This window comes from Triturus cristatus, chromosome 11 (assembly GCF_964204655.1).
Source record: "Triturus cristatus chromosome 11, aTriCri1.1, whole genome shotgun sequence".
Classification (NCBI taxonomy): domain Eukaryota; kingdom Metazoa; phylum Chordata; class Amphibia; order Caudata; family Salamandridae; genus Triturus; species Triturus cristatus.
The window spans coordinates 302,377,238-302,397,006 of NC_140594.1; the positions used below are offsets into that span (position 1 = coordinate 302,377,238).

A 19,769-nucleotide genomic window follows, 5' to 3' on the forward strand; every position below is an offset into this window, starting at 1 on the left:
CCAAGAAGTCTCCAACTATTATTCTGAGGTGATAGTTAATAGGTGATGAGGCAACAATTTAATGTGTGTGCATGTGTCATGACAGCCGCCCTCCCCTCAGTAATCCCAGCTTGAGAAGTGGAAGATAACCAACAAGGGTATAGAGCCAAACATCATGGACAAAGACTACCTCCTGCCACTGTAAGTCGTGACTGGTGCCCTATAACATAGCAGATCCGGTCCGTCCACTCACCCCCAGCTCAGGTACAGTGCCTGGACCTCTAACCTTTGGGCCCCAGCCTAGCTTTCAGGATACAGTCCAGGTCTAATAATGTACTTCTTTTCAGGAACAGTACCTGCACTCTCCCATGCATGCCCGGCTTGGGAGGGCAAGGGCCCCTCTATTCATACACCTGTCCATGGAAATGCAAAATCTTAATTTCCAAGTAATGATGTCAAAGGTGGATTATCACATTCTGGACCTTGGTCATATCTCAGGAACCTCTACCTGTAAGTATGGGTGGCACGGGTTAGAGTGTGTTTTCAATTACATTTTTCATTTATTTTATGGACGATTTCTACATTACACAGAAGTAATTAAAATGTCCTTTATCACAGCAGAAGAAAAGGTCATGCTCTGTTTTTAAGTACATAAACTTGTATGCAATCAATGCAATTTCCTGACTTACTTTCCTTTACTGCATTCATATTTCTACTAACATAGATTTTTAGTAATTTATTATCACACCTAGTCTCTCAAGATTTACTTTTATTTTAAATACCAATGAAGGCCTGTCATATGAGCAACCAAACCTTAATCTTAAATGTCAACCGGCTTTTAATGAAACTTGATCTACATCCTATCCAGGCTCATTTCAGATTAGCATTTCTATCATAACTTTTGTCAAGAAAAAGTTCTTTTTAGTCCTGCCAGCTACTGGAATCAGTAGGGGAAAGTTAATCAGCTGTAACAATATTTCTGCACCAAGGGTATCCTCCCAAGATATATAAGCTCAGAGTACCGCAGCCACCACACTGAAAACCAGAATATATGTAAAGATTTTAAAAATTCAATCCAATCTTTTCTGATGATTCAAACTATGTTTTCTTCATTTCTCTTCCGGTTGAAGCCACTTCTACAGAGTCTAATTTAAATGTATACCACTGGATAGAAGTCTTGCTGAATACATTTTTTTGTAACAAAAGTCCTTCAAAGAGGGTGCTATTCTCCCCAGATTAAAAGTGATGCCCTTTTCCTCCACACCTTAAAAGGTATCAGTTAAACAGTAAGGTGCAGAGCACACTGGACGCACATGTAGCCTACTGCCATCAGGAATTTAATGAAATATCCTCCTTTTGTACTGAGGGAACATGAATGGCGGTATCTTAATTTTTTCTTTTAGATACACTTACATTTTTTTAAAGAAGAACATGATTCACATTTTAAAATGCTTACACATTTTTAAAGGGGTTTTGATGTCCCATGTAGTGGAGTAAGTAGGGAAGTCCCATGATAGAGAATGGAAGTATGCAGACTATGACATAACCATGATAAAGGTAGAAACCGCTCTTATTGGGCACTCAAGGTGGGCAACCTTTGCTGGGCCGCTGACGTCTGGTTTCCATGCCCCCTCATTGTTCTCTTATATTATACAACAGGGGATGGGAGGGTGTTGTCCAGCAGGTCATTTAGCGAGCTCCATATGCGCCCAACATGCCTTTGTGGGCAGTACGACCTTACTTGTGCATCGCCGAGTCCATGTCGGTGCAGCGTTGGAGGGACGGGGGATGTAACCTTAAGGGAGATCTGAATGTTGAGCAGCGCTTTATCACACGGGAGAAGAAAAATGGCTTCCTTCTCTCTGGGCACCGGGCAATATCTCCAATATATGAAAATCTTGAGTACAGCTCGGGAGGTGTGGCTGTCTTTTCACATGTATGGCGTGGTTGAGGGACATCTGTGAGTGGGCAAATATGGAGGAGGTGCGGATGTGTCATGTACGTAAGGACAATAAATTTGATGGTCCGACAGCCTGGTCGTTTATGTTGTCTGCATTAAGAGAGCAGCCAGAGTTGTTCGAACCCGGCGCCGCGACTGCATGTTCGGCACCTCTTACTCCAAAGGTGTGAGTTTGGGGAGGAAACAAATGTAGGTGATGACTATGAGATTTAAGGGCAACCGCGGACTAATTGAAGTGTTTTGCTAGTTATTTGTTGCAGAGGCCAAACACAAAAGCAGGTTGGAGGGGGAGAGGGGATTACATTGTTATGTATTGGCTTGGGAGGTACGTAGACTGTGAAATAAGCCTTTTCTCTTGTATTGTTATATTTTTGATGAGGTCGAGTCTTATGATCTTGTGGGATATTAAGGCTTGCTTTAGTCCTTATATAGGAGAAATCTGTATTCTTTTTCTACATTTACTCTTATTGGATACATCTGTAGCTCCTGCATGAGTAGTAATACTTCTGTTGCCTATATGGGTGTTGATGAGGACAGCGGGTCATTGGAATGTTGTAGAAGGATTCCTTATGGTTTATACTGTCTATGTAATATCCCTATCTGTCAATAAAGTTTATTAAAAAAAACAAAATAAGGACACATTTCAGATAACTCACCATTCAGGCAGGGGTCTGTCAAGCAATGACATTCCACTATTGTCCCGCATGTGCATAGGCCCTCGCCAGTTCCTTTCTTAAAAGCACTGGCAAAACCTTAAGGACCTGTCTGCTTTGCTAGCGATTTTTCGTGATGCTGTAGAGCATCAAGGGGGAAAGCAAAATTATTTTATTCGATGTTGTTTAACATTGGTTAAAAAAAAATTGAAAACAGGCACAATGACATGTGACAATTCACTTGCGCACAACAGCGGAATAACGAGGCGCCATTTTCCATATTTTTTATTTACTGATCCAAGATGGTGGACGCCACTGGACCAGTAAATAAAAAATGAAGACTGTTGTGCACGAAAGCACAAAACTTTAAAAAAACAAAACAAAAAAAAGACAGTAAAGGTGCGGAAGCAGAGGGGAAAGCAGTGCACGAATGCAACATGGGTGGCGAAGAGAGCAATAAGAGCGAGAAGCACACAATGGAGTTGAGGATCAGGGGAGAAAAACACGGGGTGCGGGTCAAGAGGAGAAGCAATTGAATGAGAAAGCAGTGAACAAGGGTGACAGCAACACAGGGAGTAGGAGAGAAGCTCATGAGTGGAGAACAACAGAGTGTGAGGGCGAAGAACACAAAGGAGAGACACTGAGCACAGGGGCATCTTGGAGGAGCAAACAAAGGCGATTGAGAGAGCTGGAACATACAAACTTTCATGGAGAGCCTGATCAAAAAGAAAAAAGTAGTTCCCTAAAAGTGAACAGAAAATGACACAAGTCAGTCAAGTCAATAAGATGTTAAAAAGGCGATGCTCCACAGGAGGGATAAGTACTAGATGTAACAAGATGGAAAAGGCAAGACAACAAATAAGAAGCAAGGAAGTGAGTGACAGTAAAGCCAACCAATGGTGTGCAGTGGACGAGCTTTAAGCCCACTCTAAGTTCTTAGTAAGCCCGCAACAGGTTTTTTTCAACCAGACCGCTACGTGGTCGGGTAGGCTCAACTTCAAAGCAGCGCATCAGTGTTTTGTTTTGTTTCAAGGCCAAAAGGGTTGGCAGGAGAGTTTTACTAACATAAAGGAACCAACAAAAGCAAAGCAATAAGGACATCATAAATGCAGTTTTCTTCTACTCTTACATCCGGTTTCTCTCCCATCTCAACCTGCTTATTGATTCCACAGGACTGAGAAGAGGAGAGAAAAAAATAAGGCATCTCACACCTAAGCAAAAAGGTTTAGTGGAACCTCCAAGTTGAACTGAGGATTGCTTTAGGAGTAACTTCAGGAGGAAGCCTCAAGAGTGAAATGCCACAAAGGTTTGTGTCTACAGAATATCACTGACATGGCAATAGCTCTGCTGAAGTGTACTCAAACCCAGATGGGGGGTCTGTCCCATGCAAAGTATTGCAGTGAGAGATACATTTTAAGCCTCTTTTAAAGCTTGGCTTTCATCACTGCTTCCATTTTTTAAAGCGTGGCTTTCATCACTGCTTCCCTCTTTTAAAGCTTGGCTTTCATTACTGCTTCCAAAGGTCACAAAGGGTTAGTCTGTAGCATCCAGAGTCCTGGCTTTTTTTCGCAACTACAAACGTAAGCCAACTGAAATCAAGAGAAAATCTAATTATTCAGGTGATAGCCAGCAAAAGTGGAATCAGGATGACTTTGACTTATTGAAACGTGCATTTTTTAGAGAGTGAAGGGGCCTCCTGCTCAACACCATGCTTGGCTTACGTTTTAGCAAGAAGGAAGCCATTCAAAAGAGAAACTAAAAGTTATCATAAGTCATGCACTGAAAGGGTTTGTGTGCCACTCCAGCAAGACTCAGGTTCACATCAAAATACACCACATGCCATTTCACTAGAGGAAACATGTGCATCAGCCCAGTCACATGTCACTTTTCTATCTTGCTATGTAGGAACACTATATTTAATTTATTTAGCTGTTTTATATAGCGCTAATGCACCATGCGTTTTTGAAGCTCTTTACAGGTTAACCTGAACAGTGCCATGAAGGTCTTATATCGAACAAGAAAACAGTATGAGCTGGCTGCCATGTAGTTCTTACAGATGTCTACTTTAGGATTTTTCGCCTTTTGCCTGACCGTATATTTTTGCTGGCTTTAAACCTTGGTGCACTTTACACTTGCTAACCAGTAATAATGTGCCTATGCTCCCCCTTTAAAGATGGTTGAATTGACATATTCCTAACTGGTATATTTAAATTGCCTATTAATCCCTGGTATATGATACAAAGTGTCCAAGGCCTGGAGGTTTAATGGCAGCAGTGGTTTTCAGCACCTACTATGCCATCCCCTACAGTGGCAGTGCAAAACATTGTTTCAAGCCTACATTTGCAGCCTAATTGCAACAGTAAAAAACAGAATTCAAACTGTCAAAACAAACTCTTTTGACAGGTGAAAACCTCCTTTGTAAATAATAATAAATCACCCCTATGCAGGCCTTGCAGTCCATAAGTCAGGGTGAATGGTATTTAAAAGTAGGACATGTAGACGTTTCATGTTATCATGTACTCACAGTGACAAGCAGTTAAAAGCTATTTTTTACTGTGACTAGCCTAGCTGTCCTATGTAGAAAACGGGAGACAGCCTTTACAGTGTTGTCTTTACAGCAGGATGCCTTTACCATGCAATGCCTTTACAAAGAAAGGAGAGTATATTTAAGGTAAGTGCGTGTGTCTAGAGAGAGATAGATAGATAGAAATAATTTTAATTTAGGGTTATGTGGTGAGTAGGGGTATTGGGTAAGGGTGTTCAAAGGGTTTATGGATGGGTAAGGGTATTTTTAGGGTTTAGGGGTGGGTAGGGGCATTGGGTGGTAAGGGTATTTTTAAGGTTTAAGAGTGGGTACGGGTATAGGGTAGTAAGGGGGTTTCAGGGTTTAGAGGTGGGTAAGGGAATTGGGCGGTAAGGGTATTTTTAGGGTTTAGGAGTGGGTAGGAACATAGGATAATAAGGGTGATTTTATGGTTTAGGGGCGGGTACAGGCATAAGGTGGTATGAGTGCTTTTAGGGTTTAGGGGTGGGTACGGGTATAGGGTTGTAAGGTATTTTTAGGGTTTAGGGTTGGGTAAGGCTGGGCTGCCACCCAAAAAGGTACATTTAATATTTGTAATATTAAATATATACAAATGTATATGTAGTTCCCCAAAAAATTAGGGGTTTCACTTACCTTATGTCTATTTACCTTGCGTTGTAAAGGCATGTGTGGCAAAGGCATACTTTGTAAACGCATGCGCTGTAATTTCATACAATCGTAGAAAACCGGAGTACAGATAAAAATATTAATACTTAGGACTAGATCTAGCAATAAAAAGTAATTAAACAACTATTTTATTAGTTATTAAAAATCCAATTCAATTGTGAAGTCGGATTTTAGATGAATATCAAGGAAAAGTAACTTTTAGAAAGTTACACCGTCCCTGCCTGAAGTTGCTGGTAGCTAATTTGTGTTAGCTCTCAAATTTCTCCCAGTCAGTGATTGGCATTTGAATCGGTGTGAAATGCTTCCCAGGAGCTATCAACAGGATGACCCGAATGGGCAGTGATGGCTGCTCTGAATCTCACAGAATATGCAGGGTGGGAGCTGGTGGCATCCTTTTTGACACTACAGTTTTAAATCCTGCTGAGTGTCAAATCGTGCTTGACAGGTTTGCTGGGCTTACATATGACACTTGGGCACACTTGACAGGAAGGAAATAGGATGCCAAGACAATTCTTGTGCATCTACTGTCTGGTTGCCGGAAAACCTTGCTTTTGTTCCATTAGACTTCTTTTTCTGGGTTTATTGGGGGTACAGTGGCTGCTTCAAACAGGATTTAGGTGTTAGATGTGAAAGGGCACTAGGATTACCATAGTACCCTCCGCCCACACCGACGTCCCCAAAAGCCCTCACAGCCCAAGTTTAGTGTGGCAGAAGACTTTCACCATCTTGTAAATGCCCAAAATGGGTAGGGTTGGCCCTGGGAGCTTTCACCCCATTGGTCTGGATGTGTCAAGGAGTCTTTACCACCCACTAGCTCGTTCCAGACATAGATGTGGCATCTCCAGGCACCCACGTCAAAAAACTGCAGGAGCTGAGGAAGAACAGATGAGGACTGAACCTGCTGTCTGTGACAATAAGGAGCCCAGAAAGACTGGACCTGCTTCCTCTAGTACCCAGGACAAAGAAGTGGACTCAAAGCTGTATAAAGCTGACCTCCTGTTCAAGTTACAGGCATAGCTTGCAGAGGCCTTTATTGCAACTGCCCAGCTGGCAATTGGGCTTGGTCTGGACCTCCTGTTGGCCGCTACCTGCCACCCAGTGAGTCTATAAGTGCCTCCTCTGAAGTCTTAGGGTGGTGGTGAGGGAGTTGGAAGTGTACTCCTTTGGTGAATTGGGACTTAAAGGACAAAGTTTGAAGGTAAAATATTTGGCCAAGACAAACCTGTTGGTGTATCGAACACGTGCTCCATTGCGGAAAGCCGCAAATTGCACCTAGGTCCTGGTCTACAACTATCATTGACTATTATTGGCACTTTGTGCTTCTCGGCGCTATTCTTACATGAAACTAAGAAAAAGTCTGATCTCCGGCTCCCCTTTTTGGATTTTTGCCATTTTGGTGACATTTTGTTAATTACATTTTACTCTATCTTCTAATTCGGTAAGGGATTTTTATTGTTTTGCATTTTGACTTTATTCATGTTTTGGTACTGCATAAACACTGTACACATTTCCCTAAGCTAAGCCTGTCTACTCTGTGGCATAGCTACCAACAGGTGAGCTCAGTTTAATTTAGTGACTTTAAGGTTCACCCTGACAAGGGTTGTGATTTTTTCTTGTTGTAGGTAGTTACCCATCCGAAATAGTAACCCAATTTCTTACAGCATCTGCTGAACTCGACTGCCCTGATGATTAGGGATCATTTAACATGGTGGACAGTCAAGGAAATTCTCTGAAGATTTTGCCAGCACCACAGCCACAGCACCTTCTTGAACAGCAAATGTGACCCCAGTCAGCCTGGTTTGTTATTGTACCAAATGGTGGTTTTGAGAGCCAGATAAAAAGCACACATCTCCAGAAGTCTGTTGTGGTGCTTCGGCTGTAGTGAAGATCAAAGGCCTCTAACTTCCACCTTGTCCAGGTGAACTCCTACACCCAGAGCAGATGCATTCATCACTACTGTGAGCTCTGGATGCGGTAGGGAGAATGACCTGCCACAAGTCAATTTGCAATCCTTCACCTACCATAGAAGATCTTGTGCCGTCTCATCTGACACACGGAAATTGTCTGAGAGGCTCCCATAGTGAAAACCAATTGAAGATGTAAGTTGCACTGCAATGTCCGCATGTGCCAATGGGCACGATCCACAAGCAGGATGCACAAGGCCTGGAGACCAAGAAGTCTCAGAACTGCATGCTCATACCCTGAATGCCCCAGACTTGCTGCAGGGAAACACTGAATGAAAACATGTCTGGAATGGCACCGATGAAGCCTATCATCTACATAGGCATCCAGTGGAATTTTGGCTCCTTGGGTGACAACCCTAAAGAAACAGGAGCAAGATAGTGGTCGTCTGCATGATAAGGCCACCTAACTTAAAGAATTACTTAAATGTCTGTATCCCTGCTTTTCTCCAGTTGAAATGCATCAGGCACTCCCATGACTGGTTGAGTCAGTCAAGATGGTACACACCTACCTTGACGTGGGGAATTCACAGACGATGGAGCATGCCACAATATAGCAAGCAAGGTTATTTTCCAAATATTTTTGAATACCTGGATGGTAGAAGAGGTTACCACAGGCTGGACATCCAGGTTTGACAAAGAATCACCATAGTAATTCCCAAAAGCATGGCCTATGCAGACAGAGATATCTAGCCCGGCCTGGAGAATATATTTGGATGAACCCTGTCAGCCGTGGACTGTTTGAGCAAAGGTAATTCAAACTTTTTCAGAGAGGCTGGGAAAGATCTTGCTTGCTATATATCATAGGGCACAAGTGTATCTGTCCAAGAGGCAGAGCTTATTCAGAGGTCGGAAAACTAAACTAGAAGAGAACCCCCACATGCCAAGATGGGTAAGTAGGTACCATTTGGATTTAATTTGCTGGCTGAAGCTTGCTCTAGAAGATTTTCCAGTGTTGAGTGCTAATTCAAGAACGCTGGGTCACAAGGGGCAGGCCAATAGTACCCAGAGAGAGGGTAAATTACTGACTGTGTTGAGCAAGGCTTCAACCACTTAGCAGTCATAGTCTGCCAGGGCTTCACTGGGAGTTAGCAAAGGTTCAGAATTTGAAGGCCAGGCTGCAGGCAGATTAACCTTAGTGCCCACACTTCACGAATGCAGTTCCAGCAGCTGTACTGATCTGTATTCAGCTGCAGCAAAGGAGGCACTTTTCCACAATGGAGTGCGGCAATGGAGAGTACAGTTCCATACCTGGTGAGGTGTAAGACCACTCATAGTTTGGAGGTCTTAATATGCGGAACATTCTGCTGAAATGACTGAAACATCCAATTAGATATTTCTCTATCACCTCTTTTGCAAGGATGGTATACTATTTCTTATTTAAATAATTGAAGGCGTTACCATTATTTACAGATAAGGGCAGCGTAATTGTGTCTAAATTGTTTGGAGATTACTGCCAAAAGAACAAGTAATTTATCTTTGGTAACGATCTTGCTGGTGGAGACACTATTAACTTATCAAAGGAAAGTAACTTGTTCTTCTGATGGATACTTCTACCTGAAGATTGTGCATCTTGTGAAAAGATACCACTGTAGTAACTCCTCAGTATCTGGCTCCAACCAAAAAGACCTGCAAAACCACACAGGAAAAATGCCCCTCTTGATGGACCTGATTGTTGAGGCAGTAGTGCTTCCTATGTGAATGTATGCATGTAGATGCCTCACAAATATTAAGGACAGATACTCCACATGCTAGTGCAGTAGAATTAGCATTAGCTCTTGTGAAATGATCCTGTAAGCCTTCTGGAATCTGCTTCTTCACAAGTGCGTAGCAGATCTTTATACAGAGAACACTTCATTGGGAGATGGTCCGCTTTTGCACTGCCTTACCCTTTGCCCACAGAGAAACCGACCAGATGTTCTTTGATGCATTCAATATAAAAGATTAGTGCCTTCTTGGGGTCCAAATGATAAAGTATCTCTTCCTCCTTATAGGGATGAGGTGGAGGAAGGAACGTCAGAAGGGCGATAGTCTGCCTAACATGAACTAGAGTGACCAGTTTTGGTAGAAAGGAAGTTCAGGTTCTCAACACCTACTTCTCTGATAAAAATGTAGTAATATATGGTTTTATGGCAGAAGAAGCCTGCAGTTCATTCACATGCCTTGCTGATGTTATGGCGATGAGAACAACTGTTTTCAGCATAAGGAGTCTTAATAATCAACTTGCAGTGGTTCAAAAGAGGTGCACATAAGAAAGTGGGAACTAGGTTCAAGCCCAACTGTGTCACAAAGGATTTTGGCAGAAACAAACGTTACAAACCTTTCTGAAACCTCATCACAACAGGTGCCTTAAAGAGGGCTGCTCCAGCAAATGCAAAATATGAGAAAGAACTTATAAATAGCCTTTAACAGTGCCCAAGGCAAACTATTGCTGGGTCAGGAACAAACAAATGACAAAACTTCAAATAACTTAGCTTCTTGTAGTGTCAATTTGTTGGCTGGTGCTCCAAGCACAAATGTATCCAATGACCAACGTTCACTGACTTTGTAGAGGGACGCCTCACCGTTAAGATGCCATCAACAACTTTAGGCGGAAGGTTGAAAGAGGTCAATTACCGCTGGTCAATCTCAAAGCATACAAATGTAAAAAATGGAGAATCAGATGCAGTACCTTACCCTGCTGTTGCAACAGAAGATCCTCCCAAAGCTGCAGCTTGATTAGAGGCCATATGCTCATGCCCAGGATTTCCGGGTATTGCACTCTCCTGGTCTCATCCAGAGCTACTAGAATTATTTAGGCCGGGTCAAGTCTGATGTTTTTTAGACCTCAGGGCAGGAGAGGCGGCAGCAGCAGGAGGGCATAGAGGAGTGTCGTGCTCCACTGCATGCGAGATACGTCTCCGGGGGAAACATTTTTTGGGAACTCCAATGCACAAATGTTTTGACCCGGCACGTTCTCTGTGGTGGCAAAGAGATCAAGCCGTCATTCTCCTATTGCTGGAAGTAGACTTGTGCCATCTCCGGGTGGAACCGCCATTCCTAATCCATTAGGTGTCAGTAACTGAGCTTGTCTGCCCTGGTGGTTTAAGTTCCCAGCAAGTGCTGTGCTACCAAGGAAATCCCCTGATGATTTAGCCAGCTTCAAATCTACAGAGGTGTAGAGCCTCCTGGCACAGGACCCAAGACCCCCAAGCCATGATGCTTGTTGCAGTACAACAAGGCACTGGTGTTGTTTGTTAAAACCTGAATCAGCCTACCCTTGATGGACAACTATAAGATCTTCAATTACAAGTGAATCATATACCACTCCAACAGATTTATGTGGAGACAGAACTCCACCAGAGAACAGACTCCTCTGATCACCACTTCTACTAACCCAATAGTTATGTGTCTTTCACCACTGTCAAGTTTGGGGGGTGTAGGGAAAGGGGTTTACCACTGATCCAATTGCTTTAGAGCAGCCACCACTGCAGACACTTGGATGGAATCACATGGGTTCTCCTGGTGCTGGGCCGACTAGGACTTCGTATGCCACATGATTAGCAGGAAGGATGCAAGAGGCAAGTTGGCCAATAAGCTTTACACACGTCCTTATGCAAGATCCAGGACAGAAGCTGAAATACTGGGATCATATCCAGAATATCCTTGACTGGTTGGTCCACAGGAAAGGCCCAAAAGTGCACCATATCCAGGGTGGCTCCAATGAAGGGGAGTCTCTGCAAAGAACTCAGGTGTGACTTTGGCAGACTGATTAAAAATCCCAGCAATGTCAAGAGGTTCGCTATCGTCTGGAGGTGGTCTGAAAATGACGGTGACAATCCCTCCTTCAACAGCCAGTCCTCAACGTAGCAGTTAAGGGCACTGGTGGGGCAGAAGGTGAGCATGGTAAACTGAAAATGCTCGTGAACCACTTAGAATCACAAGTAGCGTCTGTGGGTTTGCAGAATTTGGATGTGAAAATAGGCATCCTGCAGGCCCCACACTACCATTTAGTCTCTGGGATCCACGGTAGAGAGAACCTGGACTAGCATGAGCATCATGACTTTGTTCTTCCACAAGAAGGAATTGAGAGCGCCAACATCTAAGAAAGGACAAAGGCCTCTTTGGTTCTTCTCTAGAATGAGCAAGTAGCGGGAATACAATCAAGTCCGTCCACCTGAGACTGGAACCCTCTCTATGGCTCTTTTGGCTAAAAAAGCCTGCACCTTTTGATGCAAAATGGACAGGATATCGTCAGAGACCCGCTCTGATGTAGATGCGGTTGATCAAAAAGGAATGGCAGGGTGTGGCCCCGTAGGAAAATCTACAGGACCCACCTGTAGGATGCAATGCTCTGCCACCCCGACAGGGAGTAGCTCACCCTATCTCCAAGAAGGAGTTTATAAGCCACTAAAGGTGCACCATAGGAGGTTTGGAGGTGGTCATCGGAGGGATGAGGCTTTGGGACATATGCAACACCTGATGACCTGGTTGTTATCTGTTGGGCCCATGGCTCTGACCTCGAAAGGGCTGAGAGGCCTATTGTGTGGGTGATGGTGCCAGACAAGGATGATACACCAAGCCCTTGGCATATACCGGAAAAGGGTGAAACAGTTGGAGGGGTTGCTGGACTGGTGCGGAAAGACACGAGGAGTGTGCCTTAGCTTGGCTCATCTTAAAATGCTCCAGGACAGAGCCTGCCTTTTCACCAAACAGGCGGGTACACTCAAAGGTCATTTCCAGGAAGAATGGCTAGATATCCACTAAGTAGCCTGTGGGTCTGACCTTTGTGTTATGCCATAGCACCATGCTCGTTTCAGTGGACCTTCGTAGACAATCCGTGGTGCCTAGGCCTGAGGTGGATGACAAACCACTTTCGAGAATAATTCAGCCCGGAATAGAACAATGGGTTGCAGCTCCAGCGCTGGCATTGACATCTGCGGCTCTGGCGCAGAGTTTGGCATCAAACTCTAAGTCGGCACCGACACATGTGCGAAGCCCAAAAAGAGTTCAAGGGGCACAGACACTGCATAGGTCAGACCCGCCTGTGGTAAGCTGACTGGAGGCCCCTGCAGACCCATTAGAGCCAAAGGGAGCCGACAGTGTGCGAAAGATCCTCAGCATGGCTTCTTGAAAGGCTTTGACTTAATGTGACGTCACAGCAAGACCCGGAAACTCGAGATACATTGGGACCGAAGACCGAATCGGGCACTCAGTAGAATGTGGCGAGATTTGGAGGCACTGTGATGCCCTTGCACCTTCTCCAGAGAGTGGTGTGAAGGGGCTGAGTCCCACAAGGACTTCTTAATTTTTTTAATTAATTTACCAAAAGAATGCAACTTAGAAGATGATTTGCAGTGGAAAAACTTCAGAAGCAGGAGTAGGGCTGCACTCTCGACTTCAACTTGAAGCCTGCGTGGAGCATTGTTGTGCTTCATCAGAAAAAGATTCACCTTGCTTTCACGAATGGCCTTTGGGTTCAACTGGTCTCAGTCGTTGCAAGCCTTGGAGTATTGCGACAAAAAAAACACCACAGGCACAACTCGGAATCTGTCACAGACATCTGTTTGCGACAGTCACTACAAGGCTTAAACCCTGAAGTCTTAGGCGGCGATGTTTCCTTGCACAGAAAAAAATAATGTGTACATTTTTTTTAGAAAAAATCACAAAGTGAAGATAAAAGAGGAGCAAAGCTCCAGATCACCTGGGGAAAGTGAGGAATCTGTGGTTAGATGTATCTATTGCAATAACTACACAGATTAATGACATTATTTCCCTCTTTATCATTTTTATATTTATAGCCTTCCATATGTTTTTTACATGTCCATACTAGTTGTTTAAATAATAAAAAATACTTGATATAAAACAGAACATTCATGAATAAAACCTGCAACAAAAGAGACCAGCACACGTTCAATTGTTAAACTTGCAATAAGAAAGTTTAGCATGGTAGCAAAAGCAAGAAAAAATGGTCGTTTGGCAAAAAACAATCTTCCCCTGTAGTTTATAAGAGAAATCTTTTACATAGATCAGAAATTCAGTTTTAACCTTTTATAGTGAAGCCAACTGATCAGGGTGCTGAACCTCGTTGCTGGATAACATACCAGTTCTTGCTCTGCCTCCTTATGTCGGGAAAGGACATGAAATCACACCTAAACTAAGGAGATTAACATTGAGCCTCAAGGCTTTATGCTTAAAGTTGACTGGATCAGGAATCTCAGGCAGCAAGACGAGCCCAGAGTGAATTTGTACACCAGGATTGTACAGCTCTGTTGTTCTGCTTCCATGACAGTGAAACAAGACATCCCATCATAGTCACTACTGTGAAAGCACCAATGAACTACATTGAAAGGCTTTAAGGACAACAAAATTTATTTTTAATGTGGGCGATGTGTGAGCGTCTATTACAGACATTTTGCAAAGACATGTTGCGTTTATGTATCATTCTTTCAGATCAAAACAGGACCTCACATATTCATATGTCACAGAGGTTATTTGCAGTAATATGTATGAGCTGTTGCTGTGTTACAAAATTGAAAACACACCTCACTGTCCCTAAATATTAGATGTAAACACATTTAGGATTTGGGCCAGTGTGCCTGTGCCCTGTCAGTGACCTGCCCAAAGAGGGCATGAAAGAGCAGAAACTGGATACAAAATTCAAAGCTGTTCCGAATAGGGCCCCCCCACAATACGTTTGGCCCTGTGCCCTCAAAGCCTCATAATGTCCCTGCCACTATAAATGATATAGACACACACTGTACATGGTCCAGGGCAAAGTACAAAGCCCATCCCACCAGCCTAGACCAAAGACAGGCATAGAATCTAGACAGAGGGATTACAGCATCACACGAGGACCGTCAGACTCAGCATCTCGAGCTCCAGCTGCCGAGCCTTCAGCGCTGGCTGTCTCTTCACAGCTTCAGGCAGAGCGAGGACTGCTGATCTCAGGCCGTTCCTTGACTGGGGACAACCCGGGGAGGCGGAGAGCATTGATCTGTGGGAGGGAGCAAGCCTGGGAGAGCACTCAGCACTACTGTTTGTAAACAGAAACGTCGGCATCTGTCAGTGCACATCAATAAAGAGGCAGTGGGGAGATCTCCCCTCCAGTTAACTGCTTATGCTACGCTCTCTCATAACACCTCTTTGCCCTACCCCCACCCTCTTAATCCGTCCGTCCCTTACGATAGTCTCTGGTTTCCTCACGTGTTCTATTCCAGCATCTTTTCTTCATCTCTGCAGCTCCTCTCTGCTCCGTGTGATTCCCTGACTCACCTACACTACTACCCCTTTCTCTCCCTTTTCATCTCTACAGTTCTTCTCTGCTCCGTGTGTTTCCCTGACTCTCACCTACACTGCACTGCTCCCCTTTTCATCTCTGCAGCTCTTCTCTGCTCCGTGTGATTCCCTGGCTCTCACCTACACTGCTACCCCTTTTCGCTCCCTTTTCATCTCTACAGCTCTTCTCTGCTCTGTGTGTTTCCCTGACTCACCTACACTGCGCTGCTCTCCCTTTTCGCTCCCTTTTCATCTCTACAGCTCTTTTCTGCTCCGTGTGATTCCCTGACTCACCTACACTGCACTGCTCCCCTTTTCATCTCTACAGCTCTTTTGTGTGATTCCCTGACTCACCTACACTGCACTGCTCCCCTTTTCATCTCTGCAGCTCTTCGCAGCTGTGTTCCTGCGGCGCTTCACATTTCCCTACATTTTCACTCTTTTCTATCCTCCTGTAACCTATCTATGCAGATCGCCTGGTCGTCATCTGAATTTCCTTTTCTGGTTTATTTGCTGTTCTTCTTTTCTTCCATTGCCCTCTCTCTCATCCTTCAATCGTCTCAATCTTTCTGATTATGGCTACCCATATTCACCTTCTCGAAGAATCATACCCCCCCCCCCCCATCACCACCTTTCTCTAAAATCTATAGTGAGTACTTTCAGTAATGTGCTTCATGAATACAGGCATGCTTGCATTCACCCTAGCTACTTTAATCTCCTCTCCATGTTCCTGTCTTTTCATTTACTCCAGTAGTTCCCAAACGTTTTGAACCACAGCCCACTTTTTAAAACGACAAACTGTTGTGACCCATCTAGTTTAATGGACACGAGGTGCGTGATTTTTTATTATAATTACAGCATTATGTGGAAGTGCACTGTCATTTACAGACAGCACACTTTACACTGAAATGGGCAGTACATTTGCAAAGATATTCAGTTTTACTGATGAAATTATATTGCACACAAACGATAATGTGCGGTTATTAGCTATAAGTGAATATTTATCATGTGTGCACCAACAAGTAAGGTATATTGAATTGTTTTGATCCTGTAAAAATGTTTTTTTCCATCACTCTTCAGAATTACAAACACATGGGCCTCATTTTGCTTTCCGAACTGCTGAATGTGTACAGTTCGTTTGCAGGTATTTACGCTTTGTTCTGTGTTACAAACAAAATACATCCTACAGGCTTCCCTTTAAAACACCTGTACCCCAGCAAGACTGCCACATAATTCACTTTACTTATGTTTTTCTGACTGCAAAGTGAGAGGAGTGTGTAAACACCAATGCCCATGTTAAAAAAGCAGCAATTTGTCAGAAGACATTGGCTGGCATTTGACCTCTGTCTTTCAAGCGCAGCAAATGTGACAAGATAAGTACAGAATTTATAGGCATCGTTTTTATTGCTTCAACTTTCACGACCCACCAAAAATTCGCTCAGGATGCACAGTTTAGGAAACACTGATTTACTCTCACTACCGCTGTCCATCCAACCACCTCTTTCCATTTGACCATCTGCCTTTTTTGTCCCATATTGACCTCCCCAATAACCAGGTGAGGTCTCTAGTTGCTCACTTTGTCAATTCTCTCCTTGCCAGGGATTCATGGCTTAAGGGAAGTAAGCTTTGTTGAATCCACCTCCCATGCCAGGCATTTGTAATGAAGAGGTGCAAACTCCCAGAGAAGCACAATTGCCACATTCCTGTGGGACTTTTCACCCCAATCACCCGCTGAGCCTCCTCACCGTGAAAGTGCTCCGCTGTCTTCCTCCGTATGGCCTCCACAGAGTCCTCGGCATCAGCCCATTCCAGGACCAGTCGCCTCCCATAGAGATGGGTACTGTGGCACAGGGCGCTGAAGGCTTTCTGTAGAAAGGAGAGAAGGAGCAACATATTTACATTATTGTACCTAAAGTATCCGACTCTAAACTTTGGAAGTAAAAACACTGATATTGTTAAAGGGCAGTTCCGTGGTAGTGCAATCCCAAGCTAAACCCAGGGCTTTAAGTGGGATGAAAAAACTGGGGGGGCCGGGAAGGGTCTCTCACAGGGGCGTGGCCAATGTTATTAAGGGCGTGGCTTAAAACACGTAAGCGAAAAATCTGTGCTTAGCATAGTGTGCCGTCCAACTGGTATTTTGCGGTTTGTGTAATTGCATCCAGATGTATAATACAAAAAGTAACATTACACCTACAGCAAGCCAAAACTATTGGCTTTGTCAATGGTTGGTAGTTGCATAAGCAACAACTATGACTTCGTTGAATATAATATGAAAATCCTTCAGTTCTGAAATGATGAGACTGTGAAAGAACATTAACGAGTCTCTTCCAAGTGACCCCAAATGCAGTGAAGGAAGGTACTGCTGCAGAGTTCAGGTTTTTTTTTCACCCAGAGTGTGATGGAGAAAATGGAGAGCCTGATAGGGACCCGTCTCAACACCTGCTTTTTAGAACTGCCGGTGCTCAGCACCGGCGGGACCCGGCCCACTTAAAGCCCAGGGTAATCCTAACAAGTAATTTTGAGACCTTCACCTGGGCAGGCACCATTATTGAATAACATGCTTAGACCTTCATCTGGGCAGGCACAATTCTTTAATAACATGCTTAGACCTTCATCTGGGCAGGCACAATTCTTTAATAACATGCTTAGACCTTCATCTGGGAAGGCACCATTGTTTAGTAACATGCGTAGACCTTCATCTGGGTATACACCATTGTTTACCAACATGCTTAGACCTTCATCTGGGCAGGCACCATTCTTTAATAACATGCTTGGACCTTCATCCGGGAAGGCACCATTGTTTAGAAACATGCTTGGACCTTCATCTGGGAAGGCACCATTGTTTAGTAACATGCTAAGACCTTCATCTTGGCAGGCACCATAGTTTAGTAACATGCCTAGACCTTCATCTGGGCAGGCACCATTGTTTAGTAACATGCTTAGACCTTCATCTGGGCAGGCACCATTGTTTAATACCACGCTTATACCCCCATCTATGCAGGCACCATTGTTTAATACCACGCTTATACCCCCATCTATGCAGGCACCATTGTTTAATACCACGCTTATACCCCCATCTATGCAGGCACCATTGTTTAATGACATTAATGACACATTTGGGTTTCACAGTGACTCTTGAGGTGTGCCACATCTTTGCTTAGTCCATTAGAATGAGTGGGCACCATCTAGAGAGAGCGTTTGCTTCAACTTTTTTAATAGAAGGCACAATTGGATATAACATATGAATGATTTACAATTTACAACTGCATAAAATTGGATGCTATAGGAAAGTTTGCACATGTTCTACAACTGACGGTCATTTAGGGCAAATCACCTCCGAAACAGCCTGATACCCATAGCTCTATCACTTCAACAAAATGCACAAAACAAAATGTAAAAATAAAAGGCCTTTTGAAAGTGTTAGTGAAGAAATTCAGCAACGATGGTAGATCTTTCTTCTAATGGGCAACATTAAAAGACTGCACGCGGTCCTGCAATACAGGATATTTTCATGAGTGTAAACAAACTTTTGGAGGCAGATATGATTGAATAGTCAAGCCAAATGCGTTATCAGAGTGGGGCTCAAGGATATAAAGACGCACTGGACATAAATACAATAGCTTCCCCTGACTCGATTTGTAAACAAGACTTCAGCTATATTTGATGGGACAACTTCACTACATTTAGGACTTAAGTTTCAATTAATATATTAATTAAAGTAACATGAAACTAATATCACCACCCAAAAATTCAGCTATGATCAGATTTGTTGATATGTGTATAAGGTACAAATGTAAATGTGTGGCCACCACGCACGCTCACTAACTGTGGTTTGTTAGTGTATAAACATTGGGGCCAATTCACAAAGGCATTTGTGAATGCATGAAGTAGGCCGCTAGCAGTATTACTTCACCAAGTCTTAACTGCCTGCGAATTGGACCCAAAACAAACAAAATTAGAATTTGAAGTAAATATTGATACACAAAAAGTACTAACAAAAATGACTGCGCCATCTCTGCACTGTTACTAAAAGGGTGTTGGATATTTTTGTAGGACGTTCACAAAGGCATTTGTGAATATGTGTAGTGCTCCTCTAATTCCACCTAACTTACTCATATATGATGATGTGAATCGTTCCCATAGAGAAATAAAATAAACACAACCACTCTTACATTCACCATCTATTATCAGGTGCAAGTGGACACATGAACATGAATGTGGTCTATGTTATATTTTACCTCTTGAAACATTATCTTATGTACATGCAACTAAAACAAAGTCTTTGGCTTATAACATTCGTTTCTATCTCCCAGCCAAAACAAGACTGGGTTTAAAATGAGAATGGATTAATTTTTTTGTTAGCCATAATAAGCTATGTTTAATGGATTTAATGAGCACAACCTGCTACGAGAAAAAAATCATTACTAAATAACCCTTCGCAGGCAACAGAATGTTTGTACACACTGTCCTTCATATCGAACACATGGGCATACAAGTCAGGCAGTGAGTTAACCGAAGATAATAGGTTTAATGTACATACATGAACAGCCCCAAGGGCAGGGTGCAGTGTATTTTAAAAAGTATTACATGCGTGTTTCACTACTGCAAGGTCTATCTCTCCCATAGGTTAACATTGGGATTACCACCCTATTACATTTTATGAGTGTCATTTCAAATTGGTCAAAAATATTTTGAGTTTGGTGTCACTGGACTCACAATTTAAAATCACAAAGTATGGTAAAGTTTGA

The 19,769-nt window shown here is 43.3% G+C and overlaps 1 protein-coding gene across 1 annotated transcript in view; it reads right to left on the reverse strand.

Annotated features, from left to right (window-relative positions):
- The window catches only part of RBM19 (RNA binding motif protein 19), a 420,351-nt gene that overhangs the window by 108,434 nt on the left and 292,148 nt on the right, over window positions 1–19,769 (reverse strand). Inside the window, exon 23 of the mRNA XM_085635231.1 lies at window positions 16,767–16,887. Coding sequence (XP_085491357.1) covers window positions 16,767–16,887 — 121 coding nt within the window. The remainder of the gene's footprint in view (window positions 1–16,766; window positions 16,888–19,769) is intronic.